The 18902-nt window shown below is 39.1% G+C and overlaps 1 protein-coding gene across 4 annotated transcripts in view; it reads right to left on the minus strand.

The window, feature by feature from the left end:
• DIP2B (disco-interacting protein 2 homolog B) overlaps positions 1 to 18902 on the minus strand; it is a 115136-nt gene that overhangs the window by 30448 nt on the left and 65786 nt on the right. For all 4 annotated transcript variants that reach the window (XM_014542143.1, XM_014542142.1, XM_014542141.1 and 1 more), the window contains 9 exons: positions 17603 to 17696; positions 17003 to 17122; positions 15430 to 15544; positions 14754 to 14893; positions 13956 to 14092; positions 10189 to 10269; positions 7698 to 7825; positions 5873 to 5987; positions 3328 to 3529 (listed from right to left, as the gene is read on the minus strand). In XM_014542143.1, coding sequence (XP_014397629.1) covers positions 3328 to 3529; positions 5873 to 5987; positions 7698 to 7825; positions 10189 to 10269; positions 13956 to 14092; positions 14754 to 14893; positions 15430 to 15544; positions 17003 to 17122; positions 17603 to 17696 — 1132 coding nt within the window. The remainder of the gene's footprint in view (positions 1 to 3327; positions 3530 to 5872; positions 5988 to 7697; positions 7826 to 10188; positions 10270 to 13955; positions 14093 to 14753; positions 14894 to 15429; positions 15545 to 17002; positions 17123 to 17602; positions 17697 to 18902) is intronic.

Consider the following 18902-nt stretch of genomic DNA (forward strand, 5'->3'; position numbering starts at 1 on the left):
AGTGCTGAACACTTTGTTTACAGAAGTGCCTTACTGCAATTTTAAGTATAATATGCAAAATTCCTTCCTAAGAAACTGCATAATAAGTTACAGATATCATGTTGGAGAGGTTTTTATATAGGCAGGGCTCTGCAAATTTGACTGTGCTAGTTGCCCAATCCTGTATTCACATGTAATATAATAAAAGTGTGACATTTTTAAAAAGTAAAATTTTCAGAGTTAACTTAAAACAAAAATAATTCAGCAGCAATTTCTTCAGATCCTACTATGTACATTTCTTGAGCCCATGGGTCACAGAAAGTAAAAAGTAACTGAAAGCAGGAGCATCTAGGAGGCTAATTGCTGACATTTTGCTGTAGCTGTAAATATGCCTTATTTTGCCCACAAAACTCTGTACATTTCCTGTGGCAAAGACCACTAGTCATCAACCCCAATGTCTACTCTCCTCCTTTGCCTTAAAAGCAGAACCGCCAGTTTGTCGCCTGGAATAAAGACTATATTCTTTAGTACTGGATAATAATATATAAGAGGAAATGATATATGCAATTTCTAGAAAATATGCTTAAAGGGGGCGGGTATTCCCTTCTTTGCCTTTTCCTCCCACCTGCTGGCTAGAACGCAGGAAGGACGGCTGGAGGACAGGAAGCCTAGGGATGGCTGTGGCAGACTGTTATTTTCTCACAGTCCTTCCTGTCCGTGCTGTGACTCCATGGGAGGAGTCTACCTCTCTGTCCCACTGACTCTGGGTTGGTCTGACTTGTTTGGGACAATGAAATGTTAGAAGACAGGACATAAACACAAGTTTTAAAGATGCTTGTGTGATGTGGCTTGCCTTCTTGCTTTTGCCATTTGCTTTGAAAAAATATGGCCCAGGTAGTTGCTGGTCCCATGATGAGGAGACACATGGAATGACTCTAACCCAACTTACAGCCTGAAGCCAAGGCCAGCCAGCTGATCCCAGCCCACAGCTCCACATCCCATGAGTGAAAAACAAATGCTTCTTATTTAAGTCGCTGAGTGTTAGGGTTATGTGGTATGCAGCACAGCTATACTAATAGTTAACTGATATAATACCAGAGCAGAGAGGTGGGAAATTGGAATCACGACTGAGGAGCTGCCATCCTAGTCCTGGACTACCTAGCTCTGCCTTTCCTTTACCTTAGAAAGAGATAAACCTGTCTCCTGTTTAAGTTGCTGTTATGTTTTTCTGAAACTTGCAGCCCAAATCAGTCCTAACACATTCCCATTCTTTAGACAATAGCTCCAACAGATAGGTATCTCAATGAGATTCCCCCCCCCCCCCCCCCCCCCCGCACTGCCTTAACACTTATTCCATCTTCCTTTCCCTCTCTCTCTTTTTTTTTTCTTTCCCTCTCTTTTTACCCATCTCAACTCTCTGTATTCTTCTTAAACCCCAACCTGTCATGCGATCCCCACATCATCTCCAACTCATCTATCCCATGATTTCCAAACTGCTTTGGTCTGACCCATATATATCCCACTTAGATCTTAGCAGGTAATCACAACAGACAGCAAAAAACAGAGCCAAACCTAATGCTTTCTTCCAGAAGACAGGTGGATGTTATGCCCATGTGGGCTTAGGAATAAATTTCTGAAATAGGTTTTATCATTTAATAAAATTAGGTGAAATCTGGCTAGCAAAAGCAATGTTTTTAGGCAGCTCCTATGTCTCTAAGTAGCACATTTTAAGCATCTATTATGACACAAATGTTTTGTAGAAGGAATTCTAGATTAAATGCAATTTAAATAGAATTTTACTCACATGACAAATGACTGTAGGACTTCAGTGTAACAGGATTTGAGATGGAGAATGATTGTGTATTTTATACATCTGTCAGATACTTAGGCAGGTAATAAATGTATACTTTTTATACATTTCTTAATTACTAACATACACACTTCTTGGTTTTAATTGTCCCTTTAGAATATTAGCCTCCTTAAACTCTTATTTCCACTAGCAGAAACTAATAAATGTCATATATACTTTAGCTATACACACTGTTACTAAGATGAGGTTAGTTGGTGAGCTGACAATAACATCTGGATAAACAGCTGCGATATATGATCTTAGCCACAAGAACCCTGATGTAATAACTATTGCAGAGCATGTTAACATTTTAATATTGTGATAAAAACACCTAGAGAGTCAGAGGCGTACTTGTATTTTGTTACTGAGCATTCATGTTTACTTTTCAGTAAAAGCGGTCTTATAGACATACAATTAAATACCACGCTTCCCTGTCCCTTCCCTATCTTCCCACTGCTACCTTCTCTTCCCAGCACAGTGGAGGCTGATGTGCTGGTGTACATCGTGCGCGTGGCGGCAGCAGGATCTGTAAAGGCTAGTTTGGGGCTCTCATGTTTTAAGGCCTCCAGGAAACCAGGAGCCTCTCATTGACTTCTCAATGAAATGAAAAAGCATCAATAAAACTTAATGATTTCATGTTGGATTGAACCGACAGTTTAACATGACTGACCATCAATCAATTACTCCTGCCTTTAGCCTCCTAACTCAGCGCTATAACCTACGTCTGCTCAGAAATTAGGCAAAAGGGGGAAATTGACTGTTTTGTTTTTCTTTTCCATATGGCAATTCATATACTCTTATTTGCGTCTTGAAGTCATAGGAACATGGCAAATGCCAAACATGCTATTTACCTGTGCTTACAATTCAGAAAATTTCAGAATTAAAAACTTTTCCCCTCAGAGCTGCTACAGGCCCAAATCAGACACCTAAAGCTAAAAGGAATGAGGGATGACTCTGGGTAAGAGAGTCCCAACAGAAAGGCAGTGTGATCCAGCAATTCAGAGCATGGATTTTAGAGTCAATTAGTGTGACGCTCACCTCTGCCACTATCTATCTGACTTTGGGCACAATTCTTAACTTTCCTGAACTTTACTTTCCATAGCTGAGCACAGAGCTTTAGGATCACATTTGTAAAACATAAAAATTAGCTAATATTTGGCTTTTAGTAGGCACTCAATAAATACTAGCTATCTTATTAAAACCTCCCTGTAGGACTTGCTTTATTCTGCTTCCCAAGTGGGATTCTGAGTGTCTTGACTCCGTGCCTCACATCCCAGGGAAAGGAGGAACACTACTAAGAATTACTTAGGAGAGGGAGCCGACAGGGAGCAGGAGAAGCCGTCCTGCAGGGTCTCAGCCCTCCCTGCTTTCAGTCTGATGATAACTATTCTTGTTACTAACTTTTGTAAACTCTGATTTTAGAGAAAGAATCACGGGGGGGAAACTCAGCTTCTTGAATTTACAATCTCACCATTACATCTTCAAAGCCAGCGCATTACCTGGTTGCTTTTGCCGGGGTTTTGGCAAATTGGTCACGCATGTATGTGGGCACATGAGGATATTGCACGGATGTAGAGATCCTTCCAGAAAGAGCTGTTTCGTTTGAGATATGTGGATTCCTCCTAGTGGAGTTTTTGGCAATGTATTGGCAGGCACCAGAGCAAGACAATAAACCCCCACTTGATGAATGCTATCGATTGCCTGGAAAAAGAGAAATATTCCGTGAGATTAATTTTACTCAATTCATTATTCTATTCTAGAATTTTCTTTCTCTATACATTCTATTCTAGCTCTGGAATCCAGAAGATTATTAAGATCCCATATGTCTAAAGTTACCTAATCCGTTCAATGATGGTAGAAGTCAACAGAAGGGTAAGATACTATCTAAAAGGGCAGAGGTAAACACTGACTTGCAAGCCTCAATGTGTTGAGTGATAATGTGAAAAACCTAGTAATGTGTTTTGGTTGTTTTAAACAACTTAAAAGGGCAAAAGAATAAACTTAAAAATCAATACTCCTCCAACTACCCTCCTTATCAACAGCAACAAGTGGAAAGTCTGGCAGAGTTCCTAAGTCTCCGGTATCTCAGAGTTACAGAAAGTTAGCAAATGTATTACTGCATGTAGCCTTGATTTCCTACTGAACACACCATTTGGTAAGGTGTCTACTGACCACCTTCCTTAGGTATTTACTTTATTACATATAGACCTGGAATTAACCACCACTGGGCTCTACCTACCAGGACGTATGGTACCCTTACTGTTCTACTACGAATCCAAGTGCTCCAAGCTGCGAAGCTACAGAGACTGCAAAAATAATGCCCTTTTATTTCATGCGCAAATCAGACCCCAAATGACTTTTACAAGAATTTGAATTAGCATAGCATTTAATTCCTATAGTTGCTTTCCAAAAAAGTAACAAATATCTTGGGGAATTTCAGTTTCCTGTGACAGGAAAAAACATAATTCACTACAAGATTCAACCATTATGTCCCAAAGTTCATTGTGAATGAAATAAGCAGTTTATGTGTTTGAAAATATGAACAGTATAAGAAATACTCTCTTTGCAAGTCTGGTTCTTAGCCACCTTTCAGAGATCAGCCCAGGCCCACCTTCTTCACAGTCTTTTCTGTCTAGTGTATCTTCAGTAGATTCCCTTCCTTTCCCTGATTTTCCACTACAAATAGCCTATGTTATGCCAGCTGATAATTCAGAATCACAGACCCCGAGGATAGGAAGAAATCCTAAAAGTCACCTAGCCCTATCATTCATCCCATGATTGCATCATTTCTACAACATTACAACTACACTGGCAATTAATACATCCAAACGGCCCAAGCTGACCAGTTTTGGATGTTGGGAACACTCCCAATGACATGTAAGTTGCTATGGCCAGGACAGGCCATGTTTTTTTTAGACCTTTCATTACCCAACCAACACTTACTAAGCCTACTATAATGATGTGCTGGCATAGCTAACAGGTTCTGGGGACTGAGCAGGGAACAAAAGAGATAAAGTCTTGGCCTTCATGGGGCTTATAATATAGTGGGTGTAGAAAACAATAAATATAAACATACTTATCCTATCCTAGATGCGAGATGGGCCAGAGCCCTGGAGCCCTCCCTGGCCCTGATCATGCACCTGTGCCCTATCACAATCCGGGACCCTCGGGGGATGCCGGAAAGCCGGTTTTGGCCCGATCCCTCAGGCCAGGCTGAGGAACCCCACTGGTGCACGAATTCGTGCATCGGGCCTCTAGTATGGTGATGAATACTAAGTAGAAAAATGAAGACAAGTGAGGGGACAGAGAGTAAAAGGAAATGTTATTTAGTCATCATTTACTGAATGTGGGCACTAAATGCTTCAATTAATTATCTAATTACTATCAATTAATCCTCCTAATAGCTCTGTAATATAAATAATTTTATGCCCACTTTATAGATTAGGAAATAGGCTCCCTGAGGTTAAGTAACTTGCCTAAAGGCATATATGTGGTGGGGAGTGGAGCTGGCATTCAAATGAAGACAAGTAAGCTCCTTTCATCACTCTAGCCTGCCCCCTCTAGAAACATATCCCTTATACTGAAACCAAATCTTTCCCTTTCCCTAGTGGTTTATGTCACCCAGATCTCTAACTTCACAATAAAGCCCTTTCAAAGTAAGAACAACACCCTATATTTATTTGGATCCCTTGCACTCTACACACCACTTTTAACATGTAGTAAGACTGCAGCTGTTGACAAGTGGATTGATTACTGCCGAAGATGTGTTCCACATATGGACAGTTAAAATTTTTATGGGTTGTAAACACTTCGGAACAAAAAAGTGAAAGAATTTGCTGAGGCAAGTTAATTCAATTCTTTTTGGCAACCTGAGCAGAAAAATACTATGTGGTCCACAAGGAGAAAAGGTATTAACTATCTAGTTTTGTTAATAGCACCCAGCTATTTAAGTAGTGATTGGCAAGAAAAAAATAAGGTAGTATAACCAGTCCACCAAAGAAAAGGTCAGGCACTGGTTGCTGCCACCTTGGCAACAAAGCTCACCTGCAGCACCCGGCTCATCCACTGGAAACTATCTTCCTCGGAAGCATCAGGTCTTTGTTCCGCAACCACCACAATGCGCTCATCATAAAATACAGACACAGAAAACACAGCAATTCTAAGAGAGACAGATCAAACACATCAGGACTCTCTTCACAATCAGCCCTGTTAACTTTGCTCAGTTGGAATACAGAGAAGGGACATCCCCACCACACTAGCCAAGAATGAGTAGGTTAGCAAGAAAATGTACAATCATTACTATCAAAACGAGGACTCAAAAAACACGTATTAAGCACCACTGTTGTGAACGTTGGGACACAGTGATAAATAAGACAAAGGCCCTGTCTTCATGGAGTTTGCATATCAGAGAGACAGAACAAACAAATATAATGTCATGTTGTAATATACACTAGGAGAAAACTGAGGCAGGGTGAGGGGGTGGAGTGGTGTACTATGAAGGCAGGTGGTTGGGGAGTGCTTTCCTGAGGAGTGGACACTGGAGCAGAGACCTGAATGAAGTGAGGACGCGAGCCACGCGGAGATCTGGAGGAAGAGGTTTCCTGGCAGAAGGAACGGAAAGCGAAAAGGTTCTGAGGTAGGAACGAGCTTGGCAGGTTTGAAGAACAGCAAGAAGGCCAGTGTGCCTGAAGCAGAGTGGTGAAGCAGAGAGCGGTGGGGAGAGGTCAGAGCCAGGCCAGGTGGTCACAGAGGACCTGGTAGGCCAAGGGGAGGGGTGTTTTAAGAGAGGTCTCCGCTCAAACGTCCCTTACTAGTAAGGCATTCCCAGACCACCTAATAGAAACTGGCAAGCACACCCCACCCTCTATGTTTTTTTCGGCATAGCATTTGTCATCATCTCATACGTTATCTATTTCCCTATGTGGTTACCGTCTGTTTCCCCCAATGAGAATGTGGCTTCACAAGGCCTGTTTTGTTCAACACCACACTGTGAACATCAAGAACAGTGGCATACAGTGGGCACCCAATAAACAGTTGTAGAATGAATGCATGAAATAATGGGAAGTCATTGGAGAACTGAATATACCCACACACCTGACCGTCTCCCTTCCTTCCTTTCATCCACACATATTTATTGAACACCTACTGTGTGCCAGATGCTCTGCTGAATGTTATGGGTATAGCTGTGACCAAAGTCAGGTCTAGTGCCCCACAGAGTTTACATCTCATAGGAAGCTACACCATGACAAAAACTACACATTTCTATTGGTTTAATTCCTTTTTCCTCTTCAAATACTAAAGGGACACCAAGATTGCTTTAAAACATATATCCATGATTGTAAACAACCGAACAGGACATCCATTATTCAAATATGTACCAAAAATCTTTTCTTCAATTAATAAGCAAAGAAAAAAAGGTATCTAATTGACTTCACCCATGGAATTTGAAATTGGTACTTAAGTGCTATGCCAATCTCTGTGTTAAAATGATATAATAAATTAGAGATGAGTAAGAGAAACAATTCTTAGATGTAAAACTCCTACAAAGTAGCATCTTTCTCAATTAGACTGAATGGGACTACTTCTGTATTGAAGGAATGTAGGAAGTTCAACATTTTAGAATCCTCCTCAGTCCTCAACAAATAGTGACAATTAAAAACTGAAACACAAGGATATCATTATGTCTTATTTCTCTCAATTACAGCCAAAGAACCAGACAGTTTAAGACAAATATTCAAAGCTTGGTTTCTGCTAGGCTTAACCCAAAATAACCCAATCACTTGAAAGAGAATCTACAGAATACAATCAAATCACCTGATATATTTAGATTCTACTGAAAATGTTAACATTTGAACTTTGCACTACTCACCTTCCTCTATAAACAGTCTTTATTGATTCCACAGCCAATCCTGTAGCAACAATGTCATCAGCATTATGTCTTCGACCACTAACCATGAGTAACCCGTCCATTTTTCCAACCACAAACACCAAGCTGCCCTGAAAGATAACAGTGATTTACCTTGATTTCCATAATTTAAATAGTAAAACAAACATTTTACTTCTGCCTTGAAATAAATCTCATGAAAAATATAAGAAACAATATCAAACTTTATGGATTCTGAAAAAATATTTCACATCACAGCATCTTGGAAATCAGTGGGAAAAAACCTGTGGTATCTTACAATTAATGGGGTCTTAAGGGAATCTATTCATATTTATTCTTATAAGAAAGCAACTAGGATGGCATACAAGCATAGTTTATTTTCCCAGTCATGATTATATATTAATTTATTTTCTGTAACTATTCATGGGATGGATGCAGAGGAGAAAAATGTTGTCAATTAATACTGGAATTAGGAAGAGATAAAAATAGTTTTGATGTTAAAATGACCATTTCGAGTTTATAAGGGTGATGCTTTTTCCATCTGGCAAGATTACAAACAGGCTAATAAAGAAAGGTCAAAGGAAGACTGCAGGAGTTTGTCCTCTGCAGTAAGATGACAGAGCTGCAGGAAAGGATGCTGTTAATGCCCTAAAAGCACCATTGCCTAAATAATTTTATTTGTTATTTAATATTATTATCAATAATTCCCCAGACCCACTTGCAATAATTTAACTTTTTCCATTCACTACAGAATTCCTAAATTTCTTGTAAAATTTACATATATTCACTATCTAGTTGTCATCTCCATGTGAACATCCCTCACTGGCTGACTGGGCACAATGCAGTGCCATACACTGACCGGGTATGTAAGTATGACATAACCTCCAGTCTCAAGAAGTCACTGGTCCATCTCAGAAAACAGAAGAGAACCATGCATTTCCAACACAGTGTGAAAATGCTAAGGTGGAAATAAAGAAAATGAGAGAGACACTGGTCTCCTACATCCGTTTCTTCATTTGTTTCACACTATCAGAATTTTTAGCTGGGCATGGCTGATCAAAGTAAGGATGGCACTTCACCCTCCCTTGCAGCTAGGTGGGCCACTTGGCTAGTTCAGAACAATGGGATGTAAGTGGAAGTGTTGTCAGCAGCTTCCGGGAATCTTCCTTACAAGAGAATAGGACTGCACCCTTTCCTCTCTCCTGCTTCCTGGAATGCAGATGTGATGGCTGCAGTGGTAAGCTACAAGGAGCTAGGTCCTTGAGAACTTCTTGGTGCTGCCCTGGCTGGTTTGGCTCAGTGGGTGGAGCGTCGGCCTACAGACTGAAGGGTCCCAGGTTTGATTCCTGGCAAGGGCACATGCCCGGGTTGTGGGCTCGATCCCCAGTAGGGGACGTGCAGGAGGCAGCCAATCAATGATTCTCTCTCATCATTGATGTTTCTAACTCTTTCCCTCTCCCTTCCTCTCTGAAATCAATAAAGATATATTAAAAAAAAAAAAAAGAACTTCTCAGTGCTGAGTGAGGAAGTCAAGACAATAGGTGTAGACTTCTCTTTCTAGAAGAATGATTCTCTTAGAGGTATTCCCTTCCCCCCACCATTCCCCATGAATATTGGGACAGAACTATAATAAAATTATATCTTTGCCCTGACCGGCTTGGCTCAGTGGATAGAGCGTCGGCCTGCGGACTGAGTCATCTCTGTAAAAAATCAATAAAATATATTTTAAAAAATTATATCTTTTCTTATATAACTTAAACCATAAAGAAGAGAAGTGAGAGTAAGGAGGTAGAGACAGAAGGAGGTATATGGGCCTAACTATGATAATGAATAACTATTACTTATAAAGTAAAATCCAAACTTCCCATTATGTCATGCAAAGCCTTCCTTGTTGGCTCATGAAACTAGCTATAAGCTCTTTGAAAACAAGTTTCGGGTCCTAATTGTCTCTACAAACCCAGTGACTCTAAATACCATGTGCTGGAAAACAAATTGCTTTCATTCAAAGAATTTACTATCATACAAGTTGTATTGCTGATAATCTGAATGAAAATGCTTTGTACACTATTTATTATGGTTTCCCTTTGCTATTAAAGAAAACAGCACACTTATAACTTATTGACGCATATTAACCCATTAAGCCCCATGTCAGTCACCGGTGACTGACACTATACTTTCCGTCTGGAAGACAAACCAGGCTGGGCGCTTAACGTGTTAATCAAATCAAAGAGGGGTAGCAAGAGTAAGTAAAAAGAGTTTTGAAAAAAAAAAAGTCTCAATTTGGAGGAGTCAATGAACTTGGGTAACAGAAACAATAAACTTTAACGCATTTATTACATTCTTATAGAAAATGCTTTAAATATAAGTAAGTGGCCCTATAACACTCTTGGATTAATCAGAATTTGTTCTGTTCTGTGGATCAAAGTCCAAATATTTGAATAAGATGCATCAAAACAAACATGAAAACATCACTTACGGGCCCTACAAACCCCAGCAATCCTGACCGGATGAATGGCACATCCCCAACAGGAGAGCCTGCAGAATTCACTGGAATTACCTAAAACACAGAAAAAAATAAAGTGACAATCTGAGATTTTAATTTAAAAATGTATTTAAGAACCTCTCATGCATGTGGGATCTCTGCCTTTCATGTAAGCAGGGTTCCCATACTTGTGCATATATTAAGTTTGGTATTTTCTCTTGCAAAAAATATGTATTTGTTTTAATTGGTTTGTGAGAGAAAGAGGGGAAGAGAAAGGAGGAGGGAGGGAAGGAGGAAAACAGAGAGAATAGGAGGGGAAGGGAGGGGAGGAGAAGAGACACATAGACATTGATTTGTTGTTCCACTTATTTATGCACTCATTGGTTGCTTCTTGTATGTGAAGATACACTAACTAACAGAACTACTTGAGTTACCTGGCTAGGCTGTTTTGGTTTTTCAAGTCTTTAAGTGTTTTTTTTTTGTTTGTTTGTTTTTTGTTGCTGTTTTTTTTTTGTTTGTTTGTTTTTTTAGTTACATACAACAAGTAACACATACTAATATTATGTAAATAGTGAAAACAGGAATACTACCCCCCTTAAGAGATAACAATCATTTACAATTTATTGTTCATCTCTCTGTATTTTTTTTATATTATTAAGAAATTTTTTTTAAAGGGATCATATGACATATACTGCTTTGCAACTTGCCTTTTCACATAACATATCTTGGATACCTTTAGAAGTTGGTAATAGTCTACATGGCTCCCTTTGTACAATAGTTCTGTAATATACTACTGCACAGAGGACAGCGTGGCATAGCCGCTGGAGTCAAATGTAAGTCAATACCTAGCTCTGCCACTTACTAATAATGTGGATCTTGGGCAAGTTCCTGGACGTTCCTAAACCTCTGTTTCTTTTGCCATAAAATGAAATTCCCAATGCCTCTCACACACAAGCTTACAGTAAAGATTAAGGGAATGTACACAGATTTGCAGACATCAGCACAGTGGCTGGTTCAGAGTGAGTACTCAGGAAACTATTAGAATTAGCAGTTATCAGAAAGTAACCAGTCTGTATAGCGGTGTAGGCCAACTAATTTTTCACTATTACAAGCAGTGCTATACTGAATACTCCTATACACATTTTTGTGCATTGGAATAAGAAGCACAAATCTTTTCAATTTTAACAGACTATCTTTACAAAACTGTTATATCAGTTACATTCCCCCAATAATATATGAGAATGTCTGTTTTTCCTGTACTCTAACTCATACTACACCTTATCAATTTTTCCAAACTTTGCCAATCTGGTAGGCAAAAACAAATAAACAAAAAACAAAGATATCCCACTGATATTTAAACTGTATTTCTTTATTAGTAATATGGATGGATTTTCTTTCCTTTGTTTATTGGTCATTTGTATTTTACAAATAGCTTGTTCCTGTCTCCTGTTTATTTGCTCTATTTGACTGGTGTTTTTCTCTTTAATTTTTAAGATTTTTTTTTAATATATAGAGAACAATTATAACAAGAGCTAACATTTATTATGCTTATTATTGTGCCAGCCACAGAACCAGCTGTTTTATAGTTAATCCTCAAGGCGATCTTATGAAAGAGGATTATTATTTCCATTTTACAGATGGGAATGTAAGACACAGAAAGTTTCATTTGCCTCAAATCAAACAGCTAATAAGTGGGGGCAATGGAAAATTAGCTCTTTGCTTATCATAGGTGCTAAAAAGTTTTCAGGAGCTTATTTTTGAAATACACTTTTATTTTCTGACCAGTCATTATTACTAGGTCTTTCGTCCTAGTAAAATGTTAACCATGTTGAAAATTCTTCAGGGTTTATATATAAGATTCCAGTGAGAAAAATATTAGAAATGTTAATTTGCAAACCCAGGCAACAGTTTTCTCCTTTTTTATTTAGGATTTTTATTCTGCTTCACTATCATTAAATTGATATTGCAGATTTCAAAATTTCTTCATTACTATGGACCCAGCAGTTTGGTATTAAGTCTAAGAATTTTGATCAGGCAGTTGTCCTTGTAGGAAAGGCAATATAACCAAATATCACCAGTATCTTCTAACACTGCTTGAGAATCTTGTTTATACAAGGCAAATGCAACAGAAAAATTCAGGTATTCAAAATATATGTAGCCCTGGCCAGTGTTTCTCAGCGGTTGGAGCATTGGCCCATGCACCAAAGGGTCACGGGTTCGATTCCCCACCAAGGACACATACCTGGGTTGCAAGTCCAATCCCCAGCCATGTTCCCCAGGTATGTTCGGGGGGCAACCAATTGATGTGTCTCTCTCACATCGATGTCTTTCTCTTTTCCCCTCCCTCCCACTATCCTTCCTTCCACTCTCTCTAAATATCAATGGAAAAAAATATCCTTGGATGAGGATTAACAACAAAAAAAAAGAAATATATGTAGTCCAAACACTTTTAAAATAAAAGAAATAAGGTAAGATTTAAATTAGTGACATGTATATACACTCAGCAGAGGTAATTAGTCACCTGAAGAGTTTATGAAAGTCTACTCCTATTAAGGTGACTTGGTCTTAACGTTTGACGGTAGGGCAAGAATATAGCAGTAACAATGATGACGACGGTAATAACTGACAGACATTTAATAATTTACGTTATACCATTTTAGGCCGTGTAAATACAAATGATGATGAGCTCAGGAATTCTAAATTTTTTTCAAATACCACACCATTTACATAGATAACACTCTCTCAGCAGCTACATCTAACACTCCTTAATTATATGCACTGATTTTCAAATGGGATGGTAGATAGATGTGCCGTGCCATATTGAGAACCAGTAGTCTAAATTATAAAAAAAAGGAAGCTTGAAGAACTGAAATTGGTTGTGGTCATACAAACCCTGTCTAGTATGAAAGGGACATGGTCCATAAACTGGAGTTCTCTGTTCCCTAAAAGGTACCCTGAGGTAGGTTAATCCCAATTATAAAATATACACATTAATTATGCCTGTTCTGATTTCCAGGCTCACCAGGCAAATTTTCATTACAATTTTGATTTCACATGCAGAACTGCCTACAGGAAAGCAATGTGGTAGTTACACTGGAATATGAGCTGTTTGAGGAGCTCTGTTTGTTTATTCTCTTGATGTACTCCAAACCTCTAGAATGGTGCCAGACACATAGAAGGTGCTCAATAATACTTGTCTCACTGAAAGTTTGAATGATAGGAGCAATCTGCCCATGACAGAACAGTTCTTCATTTTTTCTTAGTGACCTGACATTCTGGTTTACATCCGTCTTTGTGAGCTCAGTTCACTTGAGTCTACACTCAAGAGATGGATTCTCACTATATTCTGTTAAAATTAAATATTTGGGCTTATAAAGTTCAAACCATGGCATATTCACCAAAGGAATTTTTGTAAGGCCTCTTATTTATTAACTTATTAATTTAACAGTAGCACTTCCTGTGTGCCAGGTGCTGCTCTAAGCACTTTATAAACATTAACTCACTTAGTTCTCAAAACAATCCTATGATGTAGTTACTATGGTTACTCATTTTAAATATAAAGAAATTGGGGCACAAAGAGGTTAAGCAACTCACCTAAAATCAGCTAGTGAGCGGCAGAGTTAGGATTTGAACTAGGGCAGCCCAGCTCTAGAGCACATACTTTCAACCCACTATATTATGCTATTTCCCATGAACCAAGTCATCTGCCCTAGTGACACCCTCACCAAACATTTTCCTGGCAACATTTTAATTTCATGTACCTCAAAGGTATTTTTGGTCACACCAGCAAGCCCAAAGTACATCATGCCCCCTGTTCTGGAGCTGACACAGATCTCTCCAATTTCGTCAGTTCTGCAGAGCTGGGGAGGTCCATCAGGTCTCACGATGCACATCATCCCTAGTGCACAGAAAACACAGTCAAGAAGCAGAGACCCTGGAAAACCTATGCTTCATCCTTGTGAACCCAGGAAAGTTTTGTACTTAGTGAGTGGCATTAAGTAAGAATAACCAAAGAAAAATGTTAAAAATAGACCAGGAACTACATAGGTATATTTGAAATTTCCATCTTTAAATACCATCTACTCTGATGATAGACAAATACTTTTTTTTTAAATTCAGCAAAACAACAGCAGCAACAGAACATATAACAGATGCAGACTGAAGCTTTTAAAGACAGTGACATTAAAAATGACTGCAAAGTCCAAAGAAACAGGTGAATTAATTTCCCCCGAAGCAGATCAAACTCAAAACACTCATGGAAGCAGTGTGTTCTTCCTGCTGTCCCAATGGCTTGGCAACTACGGCAAAAACCAACTTTAATATCACTTGGACTTCGCTTTCCATAGGAAAGCGAACAGCTGTAATTAGCATCCACAATTAAATCACATGACACTGCTGGAAGGTAAGTATAATCAGATTTACTTAACTGTTAGAAAGGCTTTGAGAAACTAAGTGACTAAATTTTGAGTTCCTGGTTTTGGATCCCGTATTTTATCAGCCTCTACTATCTCTAATGAAAAATCTTTGTGGAAAAGCAAATGATATTCTTGAGAACTCACCACCAGGCATGACATGTCCCACATCCTGGACTGTTAGTGCTGAATTTTTATCTTCAGTATTGACCCGTATTACCCCATAGCTCAATCCATTCATTGAGAGAATGGCCCTTCCCGGCAAAGGGGCCCCTGGAACTCCAGGCCTGAAAACAAAATACACTCATCAAATTTGGCAAATGAAATAACGGAGAAAAATATGAGTATGTAGGAAAGCAAATTTCCTCCAGCTAACACACACATACACACACACACACACACAACACACACACACTTTTTCAAAGCATGGTCAATTTTCATTCAGGTGGAAAAAGTACATTTAATCAGATGTTAAGAATATATTGATCTTGGGTATACTACACATGTACTTTGCACACGCAAGTCACAATCAAGAATAGCCTATTTCTAGTCTAAGATACTGAGGATTCTGAAGAGCAAAACAACACAGAAAAAGAACTAATTCAAAAAAATGAGAGGAGAATAATTAAATGTTCAGTTTACCAGTTATACTTAGTGCAGGAGTGGGAAGAATAAATGAGATACTTCAGACTGCTTTACAAAGTCATTTTCACTTTTAGACTTACGAAGCAGAAAATCAGTTAACGCCCCTTGTCACTGCCTGGTAAATTTTGCACATTTGATCGAAGTTGTACATTAAGAGCACTGGTGTCCTGAACGATACCTGCGGATCGCGACAGTCATAGCTTCAGCAGAAGTAGCGCACGGACAGATGGCCTCAGGTTTCAGTCCGTGGCTCTGGAACAGACTCAGGAAGGCATCGCAGGATGACACAGACCCTATAAGGAGATAGAACAGGTCAACTTGAAAGCTGACATCGTGGGGGGGAGAAAGGACACATATGTAATACCCTTTGTAATACTTTTAGCAATAAAAAAAAAAGAAAAAAAAGAAAGCTGACATCGTGGTTTTCATTACTGTAGGAAATGTAAAGAGTGGAGCCAATGCATTTTTTTCTCATGAGAACTTTTACTGTACACCTTTAATTCCATCCAAACACTTTACTGTGCCGGTGAAATGGCTGATACATATCAAGGACACGATTTAAAGCTACAACTTGTAATAAAGCTGCTCCTAATGAGCTTCCCAATCAATACAGAAATGCAGAGGTGCAGTGTGGCCAGTCTGGAATGGAGCAACGCATCCTGAATAACTATGTGAGCCAGCGCAGTACGAACACTCTGGCTTAGTGCCACCCTCTTCTACGTGATACTCTCCGACTCGTTTCTTATTAAGGTCAATCCCATGTCTGTGTTTTATTATACAGGATGATTAATGTGGCTACTGACAAAAATCCAGTATGACAAAGAACATAGTATCTAACATTTTACCTGGTTCTACTGTGTGGAAGCTCAGGATGTTTGTGTTTGTGGGGGAAAGCAGGTGACATGGGAGATCTCTAAAAGCTTTTGCAAACTTGATTTGCTGCTAGGGGGAATTTACATAAAGTGCAGGCACTTGGTTACATCAAGTCACTTTCTTATCATTCCTTTTAGTTACATGATAAAAAAGGATATAAATGAGTGAGCAAGAAGGAGTGGATTTAAAAGCATATGGATCCGCCTAGTCAGGTGGCTCAGTGGTTGAGCATCAACACATGAACCAGGGGGTCACAGTTTAATTCCCAGTCAGGGGTACATGCTGGGGTTGCCAGCTCGATCCTTAGTAGGGGGTGTGCAGGAGGTAGCTAATCAATGATTCTCTCTCATCATTAATGTTTCTCTCTCTCCCTCTCTGGAATTAATAAAAAACATATTTAAAAAAATATTTTTACCCATCCATCAAATGATGAACAGATAAAATGTGGTATATCTATACAATGGAATTATTATATGGCAATAAAAAGAAATGGAGTCTGAACACATACTACAATGTGGATGAACCTTGAAAACATTATGGTAAGTGAAAGAAACCTGTCACACAAGAGCAATATGGTATAATTGCCTTTATATAAAATGTCCAGAATAGGTAACTCTACAGAGACAGAAAGTAGAAGTTGCTGAGTAGTAGGGGACAGTGGAGGAGAAATGAGGAGTGACTACTAATGGGTATGAAGTATCTTTTGGGGGTGATGACGGTCTAAACTTAGATCATGGTGATGGCTGCATACTTTGTGAAAACACTGACACTATTAAACTGCACACTTTAAATGGGTGAGTTTTCTGGCATATGAATTATATCAAATGACAAACGTTAAGGAAAGAAGAGTCCCCGACCTGCACTCTAGAAGTACTCACAGGGATTTGCTCCATCAGTCACAATTAACATCCGGAGGGAACTCAAGCTCACATCTCTCTGGTCCCGATGTGCCATCATAGCCCAGTGCAAGTCTCGACATTTTACTAAAGCTACCTTGGCTACAAATTCAAAAGGGATAGAGTTAACACACACATATATGCTAATTAGGTAGATATTTAACATACTATAATAAAAACTTTTAGTCATTTTAGGGATCATGATTTTCACTTAGAGAAAATAAAGAAGGTTTCAAAGAACGTATGCCCGGTGCTCTGAGGCAGCAGTGACTAACTGGACACACACTGTTTGCTCACTGTGACCTGTAGGCAGGACACATATCTTTGCCAAGGAAGCTCTGAACACCAAAGTACTCAATAAATGTGATTCAGGGCTCAAATTCAGGCAAATTCATCTCAATTCTTAAGAAAGGACGTCATAAGAGATGAAAATGACAACACACCTAAGTTTAGTAACTGAATTCTAACATTTGTCAAGCCACCAAAGCATAGGACTATGTCTCTAGAAGGGTGACTTGATAATCCCTGAAATCTTAGTTCAAACAGTCACATAGTTAAAGCTCAGATGTTGTGTGTAGCTACCTTTGTGGGCATGTACTCTCTGGACCCAAGAGAGAGGGCAAGTCTTCATAACAGAGTAGGGTACACTAACTGTATGCATCTTATTCATTACGTTCTGAAAAGCAAAGAAAGATAGAAAGTAATCAATACTAAATACACATATAGCATTTTAAAACTGAACTATCTTGTTAACAATTTTAATCACATGTAATATATACTCAAATACACACTCTTTGAAAAAAATATGAAATATTAACTTTAAGGTTGAAGCCTGATTTGCTCTCTACCCTTAACCCTGGTTCCCTCTCCTCCTCAGAGATAATCACTATTATGAATTTGGCATGTATCCTTCCAGTTCTTTTTCTATGTATTTACATACATAGTTGTCCCCATGGAAACAGAAAGTATTGTTAACATAAAAGGCATCATGCTATACATATATCTGCAATGTACTTTTTTTCACTTAAATTGTTTCAGAGCTAAATCTATGCACATTAGTATGAGATCTACACAATTCTTTTCGAACTGTTGCATAGTATTCCATAGTATGACTACACCACAATTTATTTAGGCATTTCCCTATTATTAGTAATTGTTTTGAAGTTACAAACAAGGTTTCAAGGAACATATTTATACTTCCCTGAGCATATGTACAAGTGTTTCTCTAGGGTAGGTACAGAAAAGTGGTACTGCTGGGTCACAGGATATCTGCTTTTAAAATTTAACAGATGCTGCCAAACTGCCCTCCACCCCACTAAGTGCTTTCCTCATGCTGGCGCTTGCCACGTACCACAAAGGGTTGAGTTACAAAACAACATATCAAAATTTTCCTGTTACTTAGAGGAGGTCCTGCCCACACCTGTTGGGGGTTACAAAATAATATATCAACGTTGTTTCCCTGTTACTTAGAGGAGGTCCTGCCCACACCTGTTGGGTATTTGAGTAGATAAAGCTGAGTGAGCTGAGAGGGTCATGCAATTTGGTGTCTTCTGTCACCCAAACGAATGAATACACCCAGGACCTCCTGTCCCCAAAAGACCCAGCCCAGCAGAATTACTAAGTCTTGGTATCTAGGCTGGCCATTTTTCTCACCACCTAAGTGGCCCAAAGAAACCAAGATACCATTGTTAACTTTTTTTCCCTCCCTCCCCAAAGTTTCTAGGTATGGTGGCAAACTTTTGGATTTCAGAGAAAGAATGGTGTTTATAGCTAATTCTTCATACTTTGTCCCTCTAACTCAGCGGTTCTCAACCTGTGGGTCGCGACCCCTTTGGGGGTCGAACGACCCTTTCACAGGGGTCGCCTAAGACCATCGGAAAAC

The sequence above is a fragment of the Myotis brandtii genome, unplaced genomic scaffold (assembly GCF_000412655.1).
Source record: "Myotis brandtii unplaced genomic scaffold, ASM41265v1 scaffold29, whole genome shotgun sequence".
In the NCBI taxonomy this organism is placed as follows: Eukaryota; Metazoa; Chordata; class Mammalia; order Chiroptera; family Vespertilionidae; genus Myotis; species Myotis brandtii.